Source organism: Schistocerca piceifrons, chromosome 3, assembly GCF_021461385.2.
Source record: "Schistocerca piceifrons isolate TAMUIC-IGC-003096 chromosome 3, iqSchPice1.1, whole genome shotgun sequence".
NCBI classification, from domain to species: domain Eukaryota; kingdom Metazoa; phylum Arthropoda; class Insecta; order Orthoptera; family Acrididae; genus Schistocerca; species Schistocerca piceifrons.
The window spans coordinates 601,554,421-601,574,230 of record NC_060140.1 but is presented as its reverse complement, the minus strand read 5'-3'; the positions used below and the strand labels follow the sequence as shown (position 1 = coordinate 601,574,230).

The 19,810-nt window shown below is 37.6% G+C and overlaps 1 protein-coding gene across 1 annotated transcript in view; it reads right to left on the bottom strand.

Moving 5' to 3' along the window:
- LOC124787832 (vacuolar protein sorting-associated protein 13D) overlaps positions 1-19,810 on the bottom strand; it is a 557,316-nt gene that overhangs the window by 440,747 nt on the left and 96,759 nt on the right. Inside the window, exons 12-15 of the mRNA XM_047254770.1 lie at positions 16,808-17,095; positions 16,287-16,437; positions 10,177-10,355; positions 6,738-6,901 (exon numbers count right to left, since the gene is read on the bottom strand). Coding sequence (XP_047110726.1) covers positions 6,738-6,901; positions 10,177-10,355; positions 16,287-16,437; positions 16,808-17,095 — 782 coding nt within the window. The remainder of the gene's footprint in view (positions 1-6,737; positions 6,902-10,176; positions 10,356-16,286; positions 16,438-16,807; positions 17,096-19,810) is intronic.

Here is a 19,810-nt window from a genome sequence, read left to right as displayed (position 1 = left end):
TTCGGCTCTTCAATGTGTTACGTTGAATGTACCATATTTTTTCCCTTTTTTCAACCATAATAGATGTACCCATCATCATCTTCACTGCTGAACGTTTACGAGTTACAAAAGATTAAGCATATTAATATCTTCATCTGGTGAAGACTACATATTCCGATTCATTCATAGCACAACTGTCCCACATATCTCTGACAGCACCATTTCAGTGTGAATTGCCCATGTCCCATCTGTACTACATCCCTAACTCGCTGTGCCACGTCATGCCAATTCTGTGTGAATTGGGGCGTGGGCTGCTACAGAGTAGAGAAATATGACAAACCAGCAGTAGCAACATGCATTAATAACACAGGCCACTCTTTGAAAACTGAAGACAACTTGGAAATATCACACAAAATCAAAAGAAGTAAAAGAATGGACATGATGGAAGAAATTGAAATATTAACTCATAATACAAAAAATTGTGATAATATTCTTAACCAGACAACTGAATTTGAAAACTCAAAATTCTTCAAAAACCTTAAAGCAATACTAATGCAATAGATTAAAGATGTACTAGTGTGAATCATATGACTACCAGATCATCAGTACTGTAAATAACACTGAAAGAAATAATCGGTATTCATCCACACACTGATAGGGCACCATATTGTATTTATGATAGACTGTTTACTTCTATGGAGAAATGATTGTGTAGTGAAAGTGCATCAAAAAACAATGTTAAAATAAGCAGGCCAATAGTGTAATGTTGAACAGCTCCGTCAGTGCATCAATGATGAAGATGAAGCTTTGAGATGTCAAAATCTACATATAAAAATTATATCACACGAGTAAGCATAAACGTCTGATGATGAGCAAATCATGCTCAAAAGGCATTGCAATGAGTTAAATAAAACATATAATAAATAACTTAATGGAAATGGTAGCAGAAAAACACAAATAATTATTCACATAGTCATGGTTCCTGAACTTAGTCTGTGTGGCTACAGTTAATAATAATAAAATAATAATAATAATATCAATTTAAGAAAATTCTTTCTAGAACGAGCAGAAACTAGCAAAATACACAAAGCAATCACTCATATAAATACATCGGCTACACCACTGCAATTTCATAACCACTTCTACAACCCTTTAGATCACATAACATCAACAGATACGAAGAAAGTAAATTGGAAAAAGAAAACACTACATGGCAAGCACCCGTATCATCTAACACAGCCACACATCGATCAAGACGCATCCAACACATGGCTAAGAAAAGGCAATATATACAGTGAGACGGAAGGATTCATGATTGCAATACAGGATCAAACAATAAACACCAGATATTACAGTAAGAATATTATTAAAGATCCCAATACCACAACAGATAAGTGCAGACTTTGCAAACAACAAATAGAAACAGTAGATCACATCACAAGTGGGTGTACAATACTAGCAAATACAGAATACCCCAGAAGACATGACAATGTAGCAAAAATAATACATCAACAGCTTGCCTTACAACATAAATTTATAAAACAACACATTCTCACATACAAGTATGCATCACAAAATGTACTGGAGAATGAGGAATACAAATTATACTGGAACAGAACCATTATAACAGATAAAACACCACCACATAACAAACCTGACATCATACTCACCAATAAAAAGAAGAAATTAACACAACTAATCAAAATATCCATACCCAATAAAACAAATATACAAAAGAAAACAGGAGAAAAAAATTGAGAAATACATCCAACTGGCTGAGGAAGTCAAGGACATGTGGCATCAGGATAAAGTTGACATCACACCAATTATATTATCAAAAAGAAAGATGATGAAACTTACCAAACAAAAGCGCTGGCAGGTCGACAGACACACAAACAAACACAAACATACACACAAAATTCTAGCTTTCGCAACCAATGGTTGCCTCGTCAGGAAAGAGGGAAGGAGAAGGAAAGACAAAAGGATATGGGTTTTAAGGGAGAGGGTAAGGAGTCATTCCAATCCCGGGAGCGGAAAGACTTACCTTAGGGGGGAAAAAGGACAGGTATACAGAGATCTCTGCCCAAACTCTTTGCCTTTACAAATGTCTGCTTGTGTCTGTGTATGTGTGGATGGATATGTGTGTGTGTGCGAGTGTATACCTGTCCTTTTTTCCCCCTAAGGTAAGTCTTTCCGCTCCCGGGATTGGAATGACTCCTTACCCTCTCCCTTAAAACCCATATCCTTTTGTCTTTCCTTCTCCTTCCCTCTTTCCTGACGAGGCAACCATTGGTTGCGAAAGCTAGAATTTTGTGTGTATGTTTGTGTTTGTTTGTGTGTCTGTCGACCTGCCAGCGCTTTTGTTTGGTAAGTTTCATCATCTTTCTTTTTAGATATATTTTTCCCACGTGGAATGTTTCCCTCTACTATATTCAATTATATTATCAACTACAGGAGTCATACCACACAATATCCACCAGTACATCAATGCAATACAGCTACATCCAAACTTATATATACAACTACAGAAATCCGTAATTATTGATACATGTTCAATTACCCGAAAGTTCCTAAATGCAATATAACATATACCGTACAGTTAAAAGGAAGTCACGCTTGATCAAGACAAAATATTTTACTTTCTCAGACGTTAAGCCTGGTTAAAAATGGAAAGTGACGCGGACCTTGATCAAGCGTCACTTCCTTTTAACTGTATGGTATGTGTTATATTGCATTTAGGAACTTTCGGGTAATTGAACATGTATCAATAATTACAGATTTCTGTACTTGTATACATAAGTTTGGATGTAGCTGTATTGCATTGATGTACTGGTGGATATTGTGTGGTATGACTCCTGTAGTTGATAGTATAATTGGTATAATGTCAACTTTATCCTGATGCCACATGTCATTGACTTCCTCAGCCAGTTGGATGTATTTTTCAATATTTTCTCCTGTTTTCTTCTGTATATTTGTTGTATTGGGTATCATGAATCCTTCCGTCTCACTGTATATATTGCCTTGTCTTAGGCATGTGTTGGATGCATCTTGATCGATGTGTGGCTGTGTTAGATGATACGAGTGCTTGCCATGTAGTGTTTTCTTTTTCCAATTTACTTTCTTTATATCTGTTGATGTTATGTGATCTAAAGGATTGTAGAACTGGTTATGAAATTGCAGTGGTGTAGCCGATGTATTTATATGAGTGATTGCTTTGTGTATTTTGCTAGTTTCTGCTCGTTCTAGAAAGAATTTTCTTAAATTGTCTACCTGTCCATAATGCAGGTTTTTTATATCGATAAATCCCCTTCCTCCATCCATTCTGCTTAATGTGAATCTTTCTGTTGCTGAATGTATGTGATGTATTCTATATTTGTGGCATTGTGATCGTGTAAGTGTATTGAGTGCTTCTAGGTCTGTGTTACTCCATTTCACTACTCCAAATGAGTAGGTCAATATTGGTATAGCATAAGTATTTATAGCTTTTGTCTTGTTTCTTGCTATCAATTCTGTTTTCAGTATTTTTGTTAGTCTTTGTCTATATTTTTCTTTTAGTTCTTCTTTAATATTTGTATTATCTATTCCTATTTTTTGTCTGTATCCTAGATATTTATAGGTATCTGTTTTTTCCATCGCTTCTATCCAGTCGCTGTGGTTATCCAATATGTAATCTTCTTGTTTAGTGTGTTTTTCCTTGACAATGCTATTTTTCTCACATTTGTCTGTCCCAAAATCCATATTTATATCATTGCTGAATACTTCTGTTATCTTTAGTAATTGGTTGAGTTGTTGATTTGTTGCTGCCAGTAGTTTTAGATCATCCATGTATAGCAAATGTGTGATTTTGTGTGGGTATGTTCCAGTAATATTGTATCCATAATTTGTATTATTTAGCATGTTTGATAGTGGGTTCAGAGCAAGGCAGAACCAGAAAGGACTTAATGAGTCTCCTTGTTATATTACACGCTTAATCTGTATTGGCTGTGATGTGATATTATATGAATTTGTTTGGATATTAAGTGTGGTTTTCCAATTTTTCATTACTATGTTTAGGAACTGTACCAATTTAGGATCTACTTTGTATATTTCCAATATTTGTAGTAACCATGAGTGGGGTACACTATCAAAAGCTTTTTGGTAATCAATGTATGCATAGTGTAGCGACCTTTGTTTAGTTTTAGCTTGATATGTCACCTCTGCATCTATTATCAGTTGCTCTTTACATCCTCGTGCTCCTTTGCAACAGCCTTTTTGTTCTTCATTTATAATTTTGTTCTGTGTTGTATGTGTCATTAATTTCTGTGTTTATTATTATTATTATTATTATTATTATTATTATTATTATTTTGATAATTAATTATGAGTACAGTATGAAATCATTATCACTGATTACTAAATCTCACAAAATGAATAAGAAAGGAAAAAGCAACACTAAATGTGATGTAAGGAAAAAAATAACCACAGTACATACAAATGAAAGAAACATTATAAACATTTCTGATCTTTTCTTCAGCTAGGAATTAATTTTCATTCTTGAAGTTAAAAACTTTTCACTCATTAATTGTCTAGAACAGAAATAAATGTGTTACACACACATGTTTGTTTGACAAACAAATAAATTCAATTGTGACAGATGAGTGATGTATTTTTTCAACAAGAAAACCACAAACACATTTTAAATCCACTTTTTTATCTTTTTAAGCATTAGCAACATGATTATCAGAGTAGCTGCACCATATAGCCACTTATAACAAAAAAAAATCTTTATTTATGAAAGATTGTTTCAGCTTTATTGCCATTATCAAGTGCGTCTAGATTGATGTAATGTCCATATTATGTTGTTAGTGGACTGTCTTATAGTTATCATTTTTTTACTAATATGGTAAATGATGTTAAGACATTGAAAATAAAATGTTAATGATGCCGTGACAGTAATTTGACAATTCCAGTGTCATAAGAGTGGAACTGTCAAATTACTGTCACATTGTAGTTAACATTTTATTTTCAACTTATTCACATCACTTACCATCTCACTGAAACAGTGACAGTTATAAGATAGTCCACTAACAAAGTAATATGGACATCACGTTAATCTAGATGTACTTGATAATGGTGGTAAAGCTGAAACAGTCTGTCATAAATAAAGTTTACTTATTTTATGCAGCTATTTGTTGCATCTAATCTAATAATCGTGTCAGTGTCAGACATACATTACGCTGCTGGTCCTAAAGAAGAAAAATTTTTAAGCATTACATTGTATGCTCAATCTGTATATTGAGCAAGCAATGAAGGAAACAAAAGAAAAATTCGGAGTAGGTATTAAAATTCATGGAGAAGAAGTAAAAACTTTGAGGTTCGCCGATGACATTGTAATTCTGTCAGAGACAGCAAAGGACTTGGAAGAGCAGTTGAACGGAATGGACAGTGTCTTGAAAGGAGGATATAAGATGAACATCAACAAAAGCAAAACGAGGATAATGGAATGTAGTCAAATTAAATCGGGTGATGCTGAGGGGATTAGATTAGGAAATGAGACACTTAAAGTAGTAAAGGAGTTTTGCTATTTGGGGAGTAAAGTAACTGATGATGGTTGAAGTAGAGAGGATATAAAATGTAGACTGGCAATGGCAAGGAAATCGTTTCTGAAGAAGATAAATTTGTTAACATCGAGTATAGATTTAAGTGTCAGGAAGTCGTTTCTGAAAGTATTTGTATGGAGTGTAGCCACGTATGGAAGTGAAACATGGACGATAACCAGTTTGGACAAGAGGAGAATAGAAGCTTTCGAAATGTGGTGCTACAGAAGAATGCTGAAGATAAGGTGGGTAGATCACGTAACTAATGAGGAGGTATTGAATAGGATTGGGGAGAAGAAAAGGGCATCAAGGGATCACAAATTTAGCATTGGAGGGCAGCGTGGAGGGTAAAAATCGTAGAGGGAGACCAAGAGATCAATACACTAAGCAGATTCAGAGGATGTAGGTTGCAGTAGGTACTGGGAGATGAAGAAGCTTGCACAGGATACAGTAGCAAGGAGAGCTGCATCAAACCAGTCTCAGGACTGAAGACCACAACAACAAGAACATTGTCAGGAAAAGAGGTTCGCGGGAAACAAGAAACTCCTAGGATAAATAGTTGTAAATACTGAATCAGAATACATAAAGTGCAAATAAACGGCTGGAAGTTGCCTGCACTTTGTGCCTTTTTTGATCAACTGTTTAGAGCAATTTTTTGCTATTTTCCAACATGAATCTTCCTTTCTTTCACTGTTTCCTAATTCCAATGAAGAAAATGCTTAAGGACTACTGATAGACTGATAGTTCGAGATTCAAATTTTTATTTGCCATTTGTATTAACTAATCATTTCGCTTACAGTATTTCTTGAGTACTTAGTTTTCAATTATCCTGCACAGCAAAAACCCTGATCTTTTCTTTCAAAAGTAGAAGAAGAAGGAGGAGGAGGAGGAGGAGGAGGAGAAGAAGAAGAAGAAGAAGAAGAAGAAGAAGAAGAGTCAGTTCTTCTTTTTTTTTTGTCAGCATGGCCAACTTAATTTGTCAGACGTATGACTTCCTTTCGACAGTAACATGTAACATGGGAAATGTTGGAGTCTTGCACAGCTCCTAAAAATGTAACAACTTTTCAGCAGTTTCCACCCGTATGAAAACTTTTATTTCCATAGTAAATGAAAAAAGGACATATGTAACTTTCATATGAGTGACAACTTAGCATACAACAATAAATTACAACATATACATACCTCGTAATGAAGCTAGAGGGTCTAACTGGAGGCTAGATAATGCCTGAGTAAGTGCGATGGGCGATGTCGCTTTGAATGAACGAGGAGCTGTGGGATCAGGTGAACCTGGCGAAGTTGGAGATGTAGGTTCACTGTCCCGCAGGCTACCGCTTACACTGTCCATTCTGTACAGGAAAATAAGTGACATATTTAAAAGATGCACTGCCCGTTGCATAATTAATTTCATTATGTCTAATATGTTTTTTTCTTTTATTATTATTGTTGAAGTCCTAGCCAAAATTATAGATAGCTGACAAAAGTAACTTTAATATAATAAGAGAAATTTTCATAAACAACAGAATTTCATAGGCTCTAATGTATCAGCTGCAATATGGCGTGTGTAACTTACAGCCAACAGTATAAATATCTCTGAATGGAGATCAATTTTGACATCAGTTCGGAAATTGAACTCTGTTCGGAAATCTGCTCTACTGCCTAACACTAAATTTGGGTGCACTGGAAGAGCTTCATTATTGATCTAAATTAGCAATGAACATGCCTGGTAACATCTCTGAAATCAGTTACTGGCATAATTATCACACTTTGACCACAGGTATTAATTGTACATCACAGATACACAGCATATATTATCAACAGTGTCATGTTATAAAGCTGGAGGAAAGTAACATGGAAGATGTGCAATCTTCAAACTTCTCCCCAGCCTGAACCAAATATGAATTTGAGTAGGTAAAGAATTTAAAGATTTAGTTTACAATGAAAGAACTAAGAATTACCCTGGTTGACAGATTGATTCATGGTTCAGTACATCAAGAAGCACTTGTGCTAAATTTGCAGGCATGCAGCATGTGAAGAATATTTGATGGTATGAACAGAAAAATTTCTGAAGTCACACTCATTATTCTACTGTCAACCGCAAATGTTTTTGATGGAATTGTACACTGAGCATGGATACTATGTACATCTGCAAAGTACATTTTTTTTAAGTCAAGGGCCATGCCTGGAATAATTTTTCAATTAAACTCACCATTCTTGAATTTATGAAGGAAAAAGGAGTGCAACAACGAAAATTATGGATTGCTGACCTCGCATTTTAAGTGGCTTTGACTGCATACCATCCACAGTAAGACATTGCAAGATGATGATGAACTTCTTTCTGATCTGATTGGGATGCATTTAAAAATAAAATTGCATTATAGAAGGGATACTTTGACAAACACAGTCCACTTCCCTAAGCTCACTGCTGCTAAAGATGACAAGAGGTCTGAAGAACTCACTGTAGCCTTGAAAGAATTATGAAGACAGTTTCTTAAATGTTTTGAGGATGCTGTAGATCTTACTTCTGTTTTTGAAACTGTTTGCTGGTTCAATTGAAAACACCCCTGTGCAAGTGCAGATGTAACAGATTGATCTGCAAGGGAATTCACATTTTAATGACAAATTATTCTATGTTAAAACTGCCCACGATATCTGCATATCTTTCCTTGGGTAGAGCTTCCGTGTCACTATAATGAGGTTGCGAAAGTGCTAGAATATTTTGATCATCATATTTGAGCGAAAAATCTTCCTTCGGTTATGAAACTAATCAAGTCATGATTATATGGAAACTTGAGTACAGAAATCTGCGAAACTGTCTGTGTCTGTCCATATGCTGACAGTTTGTACTAGATAATAATCATGTCTTCAGTGTGCCAAAAGTAATTAAATAATACTGAATATTTGTTTTGTTTCTGATCTACGTTGTTGTGAAATCTGAAATATAAAACCAAGATGTATGCAATGAAACTGGCAGTTAAATGTGGCCCATTCGCTGTTTCCCTCTCTTTCCTCTCCTTTTGCTCAGAGAGTGCAGAGAGAGAGAGAGAGAGAGAGAGAGAGAGAGAGAGAGAGAGAGAGAGAGAGAGAGAGAGAGGGGGGGGGGGGGGGGGGAGTTTTGTGCAGCAAAGCTGAGCGCTACAACATTCCTGCCAGGATACGCCCAGAAAGTAAAATCTTGGTCGCCCCAGCCTTAAACTAGCCCCATTAAGTATGAGTCATCTACAAGAACTGTTACGACATCAGTTATTATCTGCACTTATTATTTGCATAGCTAGTGATTTTCTTAACCTAACCTTACAAATCTATGAATATATTTTGAGATTTAGCAACGTAAAACTGATGTATTCAGATATGTATTTAACATTTTTTGTGTTTAACAATGACTAATTTATTATTTACTTCTTTTTAACTCATATTTTCACAAAACTAATGTATTGTTTTGTAATGTCACTAGGTTGTAAACTGACAAATACAGCTAATCTGAGAAATTTCACCAGCCAAAGAAAATCTTAAATTTACATTTTTGTAACCGTTTTCTAAGTTCAGCTTGACCAAAGGTCATTTTCTGTGTTGATCTAAGGTCAATTGCTTTACACAATAAGTCATTTTGTTAAGTTATGAGTAGAAGATAAGGAACCGGGGTGGGGGGGGAGTGGGGGGGGGGGGGGTGAGAGAGAGAGAGAGAGAGAGAGAGAGAGAGAGAGAGAGAGAGAGAAGCAACCAACTAAAGCAATAAAAAGGAAGATTTGGATTTATCATTGTCAATCATGTGACCATTAAAGAGGGGACACAAGCTCAGATAACAAGTGTGGCAAAGGAAATCAGGCAACCATTTGTGGAAGAACTATCCTAGCATTTTATGGAAACAAAGGAGGAGTGCGAAGCAATCAAGGTATGCTTTAGATTCCCAGAAAGTTTAGAAAGTAGGAGAGATGTACTGGTAGGACTGAAGCTGTGCCAGGTTAGTTCAGACAGCAATTGCTTAGCTCACAAAAGCCAAGATCACTGTTTAGAGTTCTCAGTCAGCACACAGTTCTGTCTGTAACTTTAACATGCATTAACAACTTGCAGAAGTTAAACAAAATCTCCATTACACTTAACAGATTTGTCAGGAAAGACAAAATGTATGTGAAGAATGAGACAAATATGACTATTCAAAACTTCACTTGCAGTTTCTATTTGAATATAAATTTTTCTTTGCTTATATTTGTGTATTTTGATAACTAAACTTGCATTCAAATAGAATAAATTCATTAAAGACCTCATGAACACTTTCCTTGCCAATTAAATTAATCAACCACTAACTAAAATTCTTTGGATGCTATAATGATTCAACACTGAAACAGCACCAGAAACATTTTCACACCACTGACTATATAAATTTCTATCATTCATACAGTGAGAGAATAAGAATTTTAAACAATCCCAAAGCAATATCGCAATTTGTAGCCACAATTTCCATTAAGTAGAAACATTATTTACTTTTAATAAATTTAAAAGAAACAGAGTTTATACAAGATCAGCCCTTTTAATAGTGAGAGCTAGAATCACTATAAATCAAAATTTCAAAAATTGCCAATAAATAAATAAACACAACACGATGACAAAAAGGAAACTTCTTTACCCAACATGCTTATGACTTGCAACAAGCAGCTCAAAGTCTGGGCCAAATGTCTGTAATGCATCAGCCAACAGTAGACTGTGAACACTGAGCGACATGCTGGTATCAAATGGACGCTTCGTGAATGATGCCCGCACTCCTGAGACCTGCAGCTCAGCTATGCTACGGCCTCTGGACTGGACCTATGGATGAGACAAGCAGAAATTATTTTTCAATGCATAGTGTACCAATGCATAAACAAATTTATCAAATTATAGCAAAAACCTACCAAAACATTGAATATAAATATTTTAGGCACATTTTAACAGAACAAATATTTTGACTCTTCAGGCTCTCATAGCTTAGGAAAATAGTGAAGAGTTTGAAGCAGACTGTAAATATCACAGCATTAGCACTCATGCGATTTTGACAAATTATGCTACATCTGTCATCATGTACTTTTTGCTTATTGAACATCATAATTTATTAGGTAAAATCAAACAACAGAAAAAACAGGACAAAATAATGACAACATTATGACAAGGATAGATTGCTACTCACCAAATAGTGAAGATACTGAGTCGCACACAGGCACAACAAAAAGACAGCGAAACAAGTAAGTTTTCGGCTAAAAGGCCTTCTTCTGAATTGGACAAAACAAACACACACACACACACACACACACACACACACACACACATTCATGCAAACACATTTTACACACATACGACCACTGTCTCAGGCTGCCAAAGCCAGACAGAGGATGGGGAAAGGATGGGAGTAGGTGGGAGCAGGAAAGGAGAGAAATAAAAAGACTGTGAATAAGTGGGTGAACAAGAATGACTACCAAAGGTTGAGGCCAGGAGGGTTAGGGGAATACAGGAGATATTGCAGGGAGGGTTCTCACCTGCGCAATTCAGAAAAACTGGTGGTGGTTGGGAGGATCCAGATGGCACAGGCTGTGAAGAAGTCATTGAAATGAATAATGTTGCATTGGGCAGTGTGCTCAACAACTGGGTGGTCCAGCTGTTTCTTGGGTGAAGTTTGTCAGCGGTCATTCATGTGGACAGACAGCTTGTTGATTGATATGCCCATGTAGAATGCAGCACAATGGTTGTAACTTAGCTTGTAGATGATACAACTGGTGTCTCATGTAGCCCTGCCTTCAATAGGATAGGTGATGCTTGTGACAAGACTAGAGTAAGTGGCGATGGGAGGATGTATGGGAGAGTTCTTGCATCTAGGTCTATTACAGAGATATGAGCCATGAGGAAAGAGGTTGGGAGCAGGTATGTGGGATGGACAAGGTTATCATCTAGGTTCAGTGGGCGGCGGAATACCACTGTGGGAAGGATAATGGGTAGAACATTCTTTGTTTCAGAGCATGATGAGAGGTAACAGAAACCGCAGTAGAAAATGTGATTCAGTTGCTCCAGTCCTGGTTGGTATTGAACAATAAGGGAAATGTTCCTCTGTGGACAGATGGTGGGCCTTTGGGAGATGGTGGGTGACCGGAGAGACAAGGCACAGGAGGTCTGTTTCTGTTCCACATTGGGAGGGTAATGACAGTCTGTGAAGGCCTCAGTGAGACACTTGGTGTATTTTGAGAGGCACTGCTTGTCACTACAGATGTGATAGCCGCAGAGGTCTGAGGATTTTGTGGTATGAAATGGATGTGAGCTGTTGGAAGTGGAAGTATTGCTACTTTCTTTCGTTCATCTTGCTTTACCACCTCCCTGTCTCCTCCTCCCCTCATCATTCATTAATTCAACCATCTGGCTGGAAACTTACTTGTTTAGCAGTCTTTCTGTTGTACCTGTCTGTGACTCAACATCCCCACTACATGGTGAGCAGCAACCTGTCTTTTCATACTACTATAATTTATTAGGTGATCTATAATCATAAATCTGAAAAGTTCAGCACTTTTAGAATTGTACAAAGTGTACAACTTTGCTTTAGTCGTTTGCCAGTTGGTGGTGACAACAGTAAGTAGCAGGCGAAAGAAATAAATCGCAGATATCAGGCACTTAGCTTGGACCTCGGTCAACATAACTTCATTCAAACATTAGTCAATTTGTGCCTGCATCATAAAGTTGTTCTTCATTGAAAATGTCAGTTTACGAGCCTAATTCTCATCATTTGCAGGAGGTGTTATTGTTTTGTTTCAATGTGAAGAAAACAGTGGCCGAGTCTCATCAAATGCTCTCAAGTACATACGGTAAGGCCACTATTAGTGAAATAACATGTCGTGAGTGGTTTCAACACTTCAAGAATGGTAGTTTTAATGTCACTTACTGCCACAGTGGTGGAAAAGAGAATGTTTTTGAAGATGCGGAATTGGAGACGTTGCTGAGTGAAGACTTGCGTCAAACTCAAGACGAAATGGCACAATTAATGGGAATGACACAGCAAACCATTTCAAAACATCTCAAGGCTATCGGCATGATTCAGAAAGAAGGAACTTGGGTCCCATGTGAGCTGAAACCAAGAGACGTTGAACAGTATTTGTGTGTTTGTGAACAGTTGCTTCAGAGACAAAAACGGAGGGTATTTCTGCATTGCATTGTGACTGGGGACAAAAAATGGGTTCGTTACGATAAACCTAAATGCAAAAAGTCATGGGGATATTCTGGCCATGCTTCCATGTCGATGGCAAAACTGAATATTCACGGCTCCAAGATCATGCTCTGCATTTGGTGGGACCATCTCGGCGTCATGTACTATGAGGTGTTAAAACCAAGTGAAACAATCACAGGTGCTCGTTATCAAACACAATTAATGCATTTGAGCAGAGCATTAAAAGACAAACAGACGCAATACAGCGAGAGGCATGATAAAGTGATTTTGCAGCACGACAACGCATGACCCCACGTTGCAAAAGAGGTCAAAACGTACTTGGAAATGTTAAAATGGGAAGTCGTATCCTACCCACCATATTCTCCAGACATCGATCCTCTGACTATCACATGTTTAGATCAATGGTGCATGGCCTGGCTGACCAATACTTCCGATCTCATGAAGAAGTCACAAATTGGATCAATTTGTGGATTGCTTCAAAAGATGAACAATTTTTTCGACGTGGGATTCGAACACTGCCCGAAAGATGGGAGTAAGTAGTGGCCAGCGATAGAAAATATTCTGAATGATACATGTGCAACCATTTTGTTTCATTAAAGCCTCAAATGTTGGTGAAAAAATGGGGGAAGCAAAGTTGTACATCTTGTACACTGACTTCATTATTACTTCTAAACAGACAATTTCTGTCCATTATAATTATACGGGCTGTTATGCCATGGTCGGTTGATGAATTCTGTGTCAATTCCCAACGTTTCATCTCCGACTGCGGGAGACATCTTTAAGGGGGTCCGTAGCTCGATGGAAGGTCCAACACACTCACTGCAGTCAGTAGCGAGCCAGTGGGAGTGTTGGACCTTCCATCAAGCTTTGGACCCCCTTGAAGATGTCTCCCGCAGTCGGAGATGAAACGTTGGGAATCGACACAGAATTCAGCAACCGACCACGGCATAACAGCCCAGATAATTATAATGGACATGATATTTCCGGCAGTGAAAGTCTACACTTTAGTATCAGACAATTTCTGCTTCCTGGTGGGTAACATCAACCACGACTTGAGATGTATGTAATGAACCAATAAAATTATTCTTGCATCCAATTCCTTAAAGACAAATCCAAAGCTTTCTTTCTTTCTTTCATCCTGTTCTTCCATCTCCCTGTCTCCTCCACTCCTTATCACACATTAATCCACACATCTCCTATACAGTTATTAGTTGTAATGAGGCATTTACAACAAGACCGCTTTCACTGTTTCTGTATACATTAATTTTTTTCTAGCACCACACAGCAATCGGACAGTCTACATATTACAGTGAAACCTTGTATTAATGAACCCACTTTTAGTGAATATTTCTATTGGTCCTGGAAATTCTGTTTTAATGAACACCACTTTTAAGTGATAAATATTGAACAGTATACAACCCAGATATGATGAAATTTCTATCACATTCAAGAGTTCACACCTATTTCTTTTATTTTTGAATTAGTTCGGCTAAAGAGCTGATAGAGGGAATGTCAGTAATTTACAATCAATTCCTATTGACAATACATAGGTCATAGCTTCTCGTTTTCAGTTCCGAACAAGTTCCAATTCTCGCAATTTTAAACTGCTAGGTGATTTAAAAATATAAAAACACTACTGTGCACTTAAGGCATTATTAGCACTGGATGACTGCTGAAATTTGTACAAAGTTTCTTAACAGTTGACAAGCTAAGATGGATGCAGCAAGAAGAAAGCTCATTCTTATCATTGATAGATGCCCTGTACATTCACGTGGAATGATATTTTGTTATTTCATGCTAACTGTACTGCAGCCGCTAGGCCTGGGCGTAACCCATTCTGTAACAGCTAAATACTGAGTGGCTGTTGTGCACAGATCAAAGAAAAGGATGTAATGTGAATTAATGTTTTACAAATAATGCATATGTTTGTTGCCACCTCAAATACTGTAACTGAACAGCGTGTTGAACTGATTTACAAACTTCCAGAAATAAAGGATAATATTTAAGGTGGCTTCCTCCTTTATGTAATCACATATATCTGTCATTAGTTGAATAAAGAAACTCCTGAATACAAAAAAATTCTTCTTTGTGCCAGACGCTGCCTTCAAATTCAGACAGCAGTTGCTGATTTTACATGTGACATATAAATGCTTGTTGAGTTAGTGAAAAATGTGTGGCACATATGTATAAATTTTATGATTTGCTAGAGTCAAATCATATGCATTTCTGATTCAAGAGTACAATCTCTATGGCGTCAAACCTCCACATTATGATTATGGGTTACTTTGTTGGCAAATTGGACCCAAATCCACATTTAAGGAAAAAGTATTCTGATCCCCAGAGATTCGTTAAAAAGGGATTTTAAACAAATTACTTGTATGCTAACTAACAATTTAATTAGAAATAGTTCCCTAGCAGCATGTACCACATATTTATATATGCTAACAGCAGTGGTCTACTTGTCTGGGCTTTGCAGGATACAAGATTACCGAGGCTAACTACAGTATCAATAAGTCATCCTAACAAAAAGGCAAAAGTTAAAAGTACGACCCAGGACACATGTATGCTTCAGAATCATTCCAAATGTCTCAACAGAATTGTTATCAGGGGGTCATGTGCATTGACAAAATATCTTCATTCATGAAGAAAGATCTCTGCATCATTCATATGTGAAGGTGGCAGACATCCCTGGTGGCCCATTTCATGCTGCACAAACACTTCCCACATGAGTACATCATAATTCGCTTGCAATGTCTCCAAATCATGATAGGTATTTAATATCTCACATTCTTTGCCACATTCATAATGAATAAGATATGATACCCACGTAGTTAAACATTATTGAAGTCCATGTTTCGTTGTGACTAGTTAGCAGAAGTACTCATTAGGGACGGTGTCTTTAGTATCTTTTAATGAGTGGGTTGTTCTTGATAATACAGCTGCTCACACTTTGCTAAGCATCTGTGAAGAATGAGTGTCTACTACAGTGTGGGTAATTTTATTAGCTGTACGGTTTAAACAAAGACAAGTTACATAATGACAAACATACTGTCATGGAAAATCCAACAAAACATGTGCAGACTACATTTGTCTTCACGGTGATAATCTGGAATCTGGTTCAGGATAAGTTTTTCATATGGCAATCATGTTTATGTCATCTGTTTCTTAAAACACTTAGCCAAATAAGAACTACTTCCAACTAATTAATGTTACTTTATCTGACAGCAAACCTATCATTGTTCAGCAGCCAACGCTTCTGTCTTCCTTACGTAGAAAAGAAAATGTAGTAGCCTTCATTATGGCAATTGTGAGCAAGGTGGTGAGACAGTTCACATAATGAATTCTCATTTGGTAGAACTTAGATATGAGGTATGTGTTTAGTCTCTATTACTGCTCTGAATTGAACATAATCTTATTCCAAATTTGACATTTGTAAGCAATATTTTTGAAACATATTATAAAGAAGGCAATATTCACGAAAATGAAGTAATTCCCTCTTACATACATGGACTTACTTTTACTAAAATATGATATTCACTTTTTGTATAAAAATATACCTCAATTGAAAGGTGTTCCACAGTAAATTGTAACATCAGCAGACGGGACACTTCTCGCTGAGTTTTCTCTGATAAAAGGTCACTAGAGCCCCCAACTTCCGCCTCTCGTAGTATCTCTCCTTTCATATCACTTGTTGGTGTCATTTGAGATCTACAAGTATAGAAAATGATTAGCACACAGTACTCATATAGTTGTCTGGGGAACACAAGAAATTATCAATTTAGATGGCACAATTAACAAATAAAAAAGCAAATTTTCTGATGAAGCAATGGACAGAAAAAATATATAAAGAATGAGATTCATTGTATTAATAACCTATTTTCACAAAAACACTTAAAAGGAGGATTCCTGAAATACTCACCTATGAAAATGAGCCACCAACCAAACTAAATAGGATCCAGAAACTACCTTCACAAAAGTAAATTACGCACAACCGTACATACGATTGCATACTTGCTTATTGCTATCAGTTGAAACGCAAAAGAAATTAATGAGGAAAGTATTTTGTTGTATGCCTCACCTGAAAGGGGAAGGTAGTAAACCACCTCCAGCAACTGTAGACATGACTGTCTTTATTGCCTGGACTTTGTTCTCATTCATATGTACTACAAGTCGAGGCAATGTTGCAGATAATGCCAAATTTGGAAAATTCGGATCAACTGTAAACACTCGTCGTCTTTCCAGCATAATAGCTATGTTAAATCGGTCTAAAAGATGTAGAGTGGAAGTGCCCTTAAGATGTGCATATTTCCAGTTATCACGGACTCTTCCTACAAGAATCTGAAGATCACCAAGTTCCATGCGATACCTGTAACAGAATGTGAAAGGATTTTAACTAATGCTACAACTTATTGATAAATAAGGAATTATTTTCATCCATTACACTGAAAACAGATTAAAACACACACACACACACACACACACACACACAACTACTTGTGCCATTCATCTTCATCCTCCTCTTCTTCTTCTTCTTCTTCTTCAGCATCACATCAGGTGCCTCAGCACCTGTCTCAGTAATATAATCTGATCTTTGTGTTACAAATCGAATTTATTATTAGTGCAAATTCTCAATCAATTTGAAGAAAAATTGTGTCAACACTATTCTTGGGAATTTTCCGTCCCTGAATAGAACTGTCTAAATACCAAGAACTGACTCACTTGATACTTTCCTCAGACTCAGCCAAAATCCCTCTTTAATAGCATGATGTCTGGTAACTGAAGGATGTTAATCAAATACAATGTATCATATTAAATTTTCATTGGCTCGGTAAGTTCACAGGTTGTGGTGACATTGCACCAAAGGCTATATTTAACTTCCATAGGCTTCAGACTTTTGTAAGTTTTTATACTTTCGGTACATGAAGTTCACAACTCAAACATCAATCCCCCAAAGCAGTTCAATGTAGCTCTCAAAAATTCTTGAGAAAATCGACCTTTGAGTTCTTCAACGGACTTTAATTTGCAAAAAGTCAGACAGTTTTCAATGGACAGGGTGTGTCTATCAGTAGTGCCCAGGGTTGGTTATCACTGGATCACTGGTTTGAGGAGTCTAGTTTTGGTCATTATTTTATTATTTCACTCAATTTGAATACCTACATACCTAAATATAAAATTTATAAATATACACTGATCAGCCAGAACATTATGATCACCTACCTTATAGCTGCCATGTCCACCTTTGGCATGGATAACAGTGGTGACACGTCATGGCAAGGAAACAATTGGGCTTTGGTAGGTTACTGGAGGAAATTGGCACCACACTTGCACACACAAGTCACCAAGTTCCCAAAAATTCAAGCGGAGGGCGGGGGTAGGTGGGGCGACGTGCGATACGCACTGACACCACGTTCAATCACATGCCAGACGTGTTGCATTGGGTTCAGGTCTGGCAAGTTGGCGGGCTAGCACATCAATTGGAACTCACCACTGTGTTCCTTGAACCACTCCTTCACACTCCTGGCCTTGTGACATGGCACATTACCTTGTTGAGAAATGCCACTGCCATCAGAAAACATGATCATCATGAAAGGGTGTACATGGTCTGCAACTAGTGTACAATGCTTCTTGTATGTCATAGTACCCTGCACAAACTCTACTGGACCGAGGGATGCCCACATGAATGTTCCCCAGAGCATACTGGAGTTGTCACCAGCTTGTTTCCGTCTCACAGTATTGATGTCAAGGAGCTGTTCCCCTGAAAGATGATGGATTCGCACCCTCTCACTGGGCTGGTGAAGAAGGTATTGGGATTCATCAGCCCATGAAACACTTGTCACTGTGCCAAAGTCCAGTGCTGATGGGCACATGCCCATTTCAGTAATAGTTGCTGATGTCATGTTGACAGGCACAAGCATTGGTCATTGGCTGTGGAGGCGGTCCATCATTAGGAATGTTTGGTGCACTGTGTGTTAAGACACATTTGTACTCTTCCCAACATTAAAGTCTGAAATTAGTTCCGCCACAGTTTGCTGCCTTTCCTGTTTTACAAGTCTGTCCAGCCTATGACATCTGAAATCTGTAATGAGAGGTGGCTGCCCAACCCCACAACGTCTGGATGTGATTGCACATCGGTTTTGCCATGTGTTGAAGACACTCACTGCAGCACTCCTTAAACACAAACAAGTCGTGCAGTTTCTGAAATGCTCAAGCTGATCCTCTGGGCCATCACAGTCTGTCATCAGTCAAATTGAGATAGATTGTGTGCCTTCCCCATTCTACACACAGACTATACACTCACTGATACTACATGCACCATGTGTGTCTCCAGCAGTTATTGCCTGAACAGATTTACATCAATAGTAGGTCAGTAGTCATAATGTTCTGGCTGATCAGTGTATCCTAATTATATATAATCATCATTTTTATAAAAAATGCATGTATTCTTGTTTCTAATTACATACTGCACTCAAAAATCCAAGTTTCATTATAAATATAAAACACACACACACACACATGGCCACTGTCTCCGTGCGTTGGGACCACGTGTTTGCGAGTTGGGCTTTTTTGTGTGTGTGTGTGTGTGTGTGTGTGTGTGTGTGTGTGTGTGTATATTATGCCAGTCTGTGGCTTAACTCCTCCTCTGTGTGGAGAGTAGCAATCTCTCTCTTCCATAACGTGAATATCTGGCTTACGACCAGCAAGTACACTTCGAGGAAAAATCTGTGTACTCCATGCTATTAATAATATATGGCACGTATGTATTCAGGGACCTACTGTCTCAGAAATAAACTAAAAATACTTCGAACGAGCTGGTTCTGTTCTAGGTTTTCAGGAGGTTTCCCTTGTTGTATGGAAAATGCCACAACTGGTAATACCCACTTATATACACTCCTGGAAATGGAAAATAGAACACATTGACACCGGTGTGTCAGACCCACCATACTTGCTCCGGACACTGCGAGAGGGCTGTACAAGCAATGATCACACGCACGGCACAGCGGACACACCAGGAACCGCGGTGTTGGCCGTCGAATGGCGCTAGCTGCGCAGCATTTGTGCACCGCCGCCGTCAGTGTCAGCC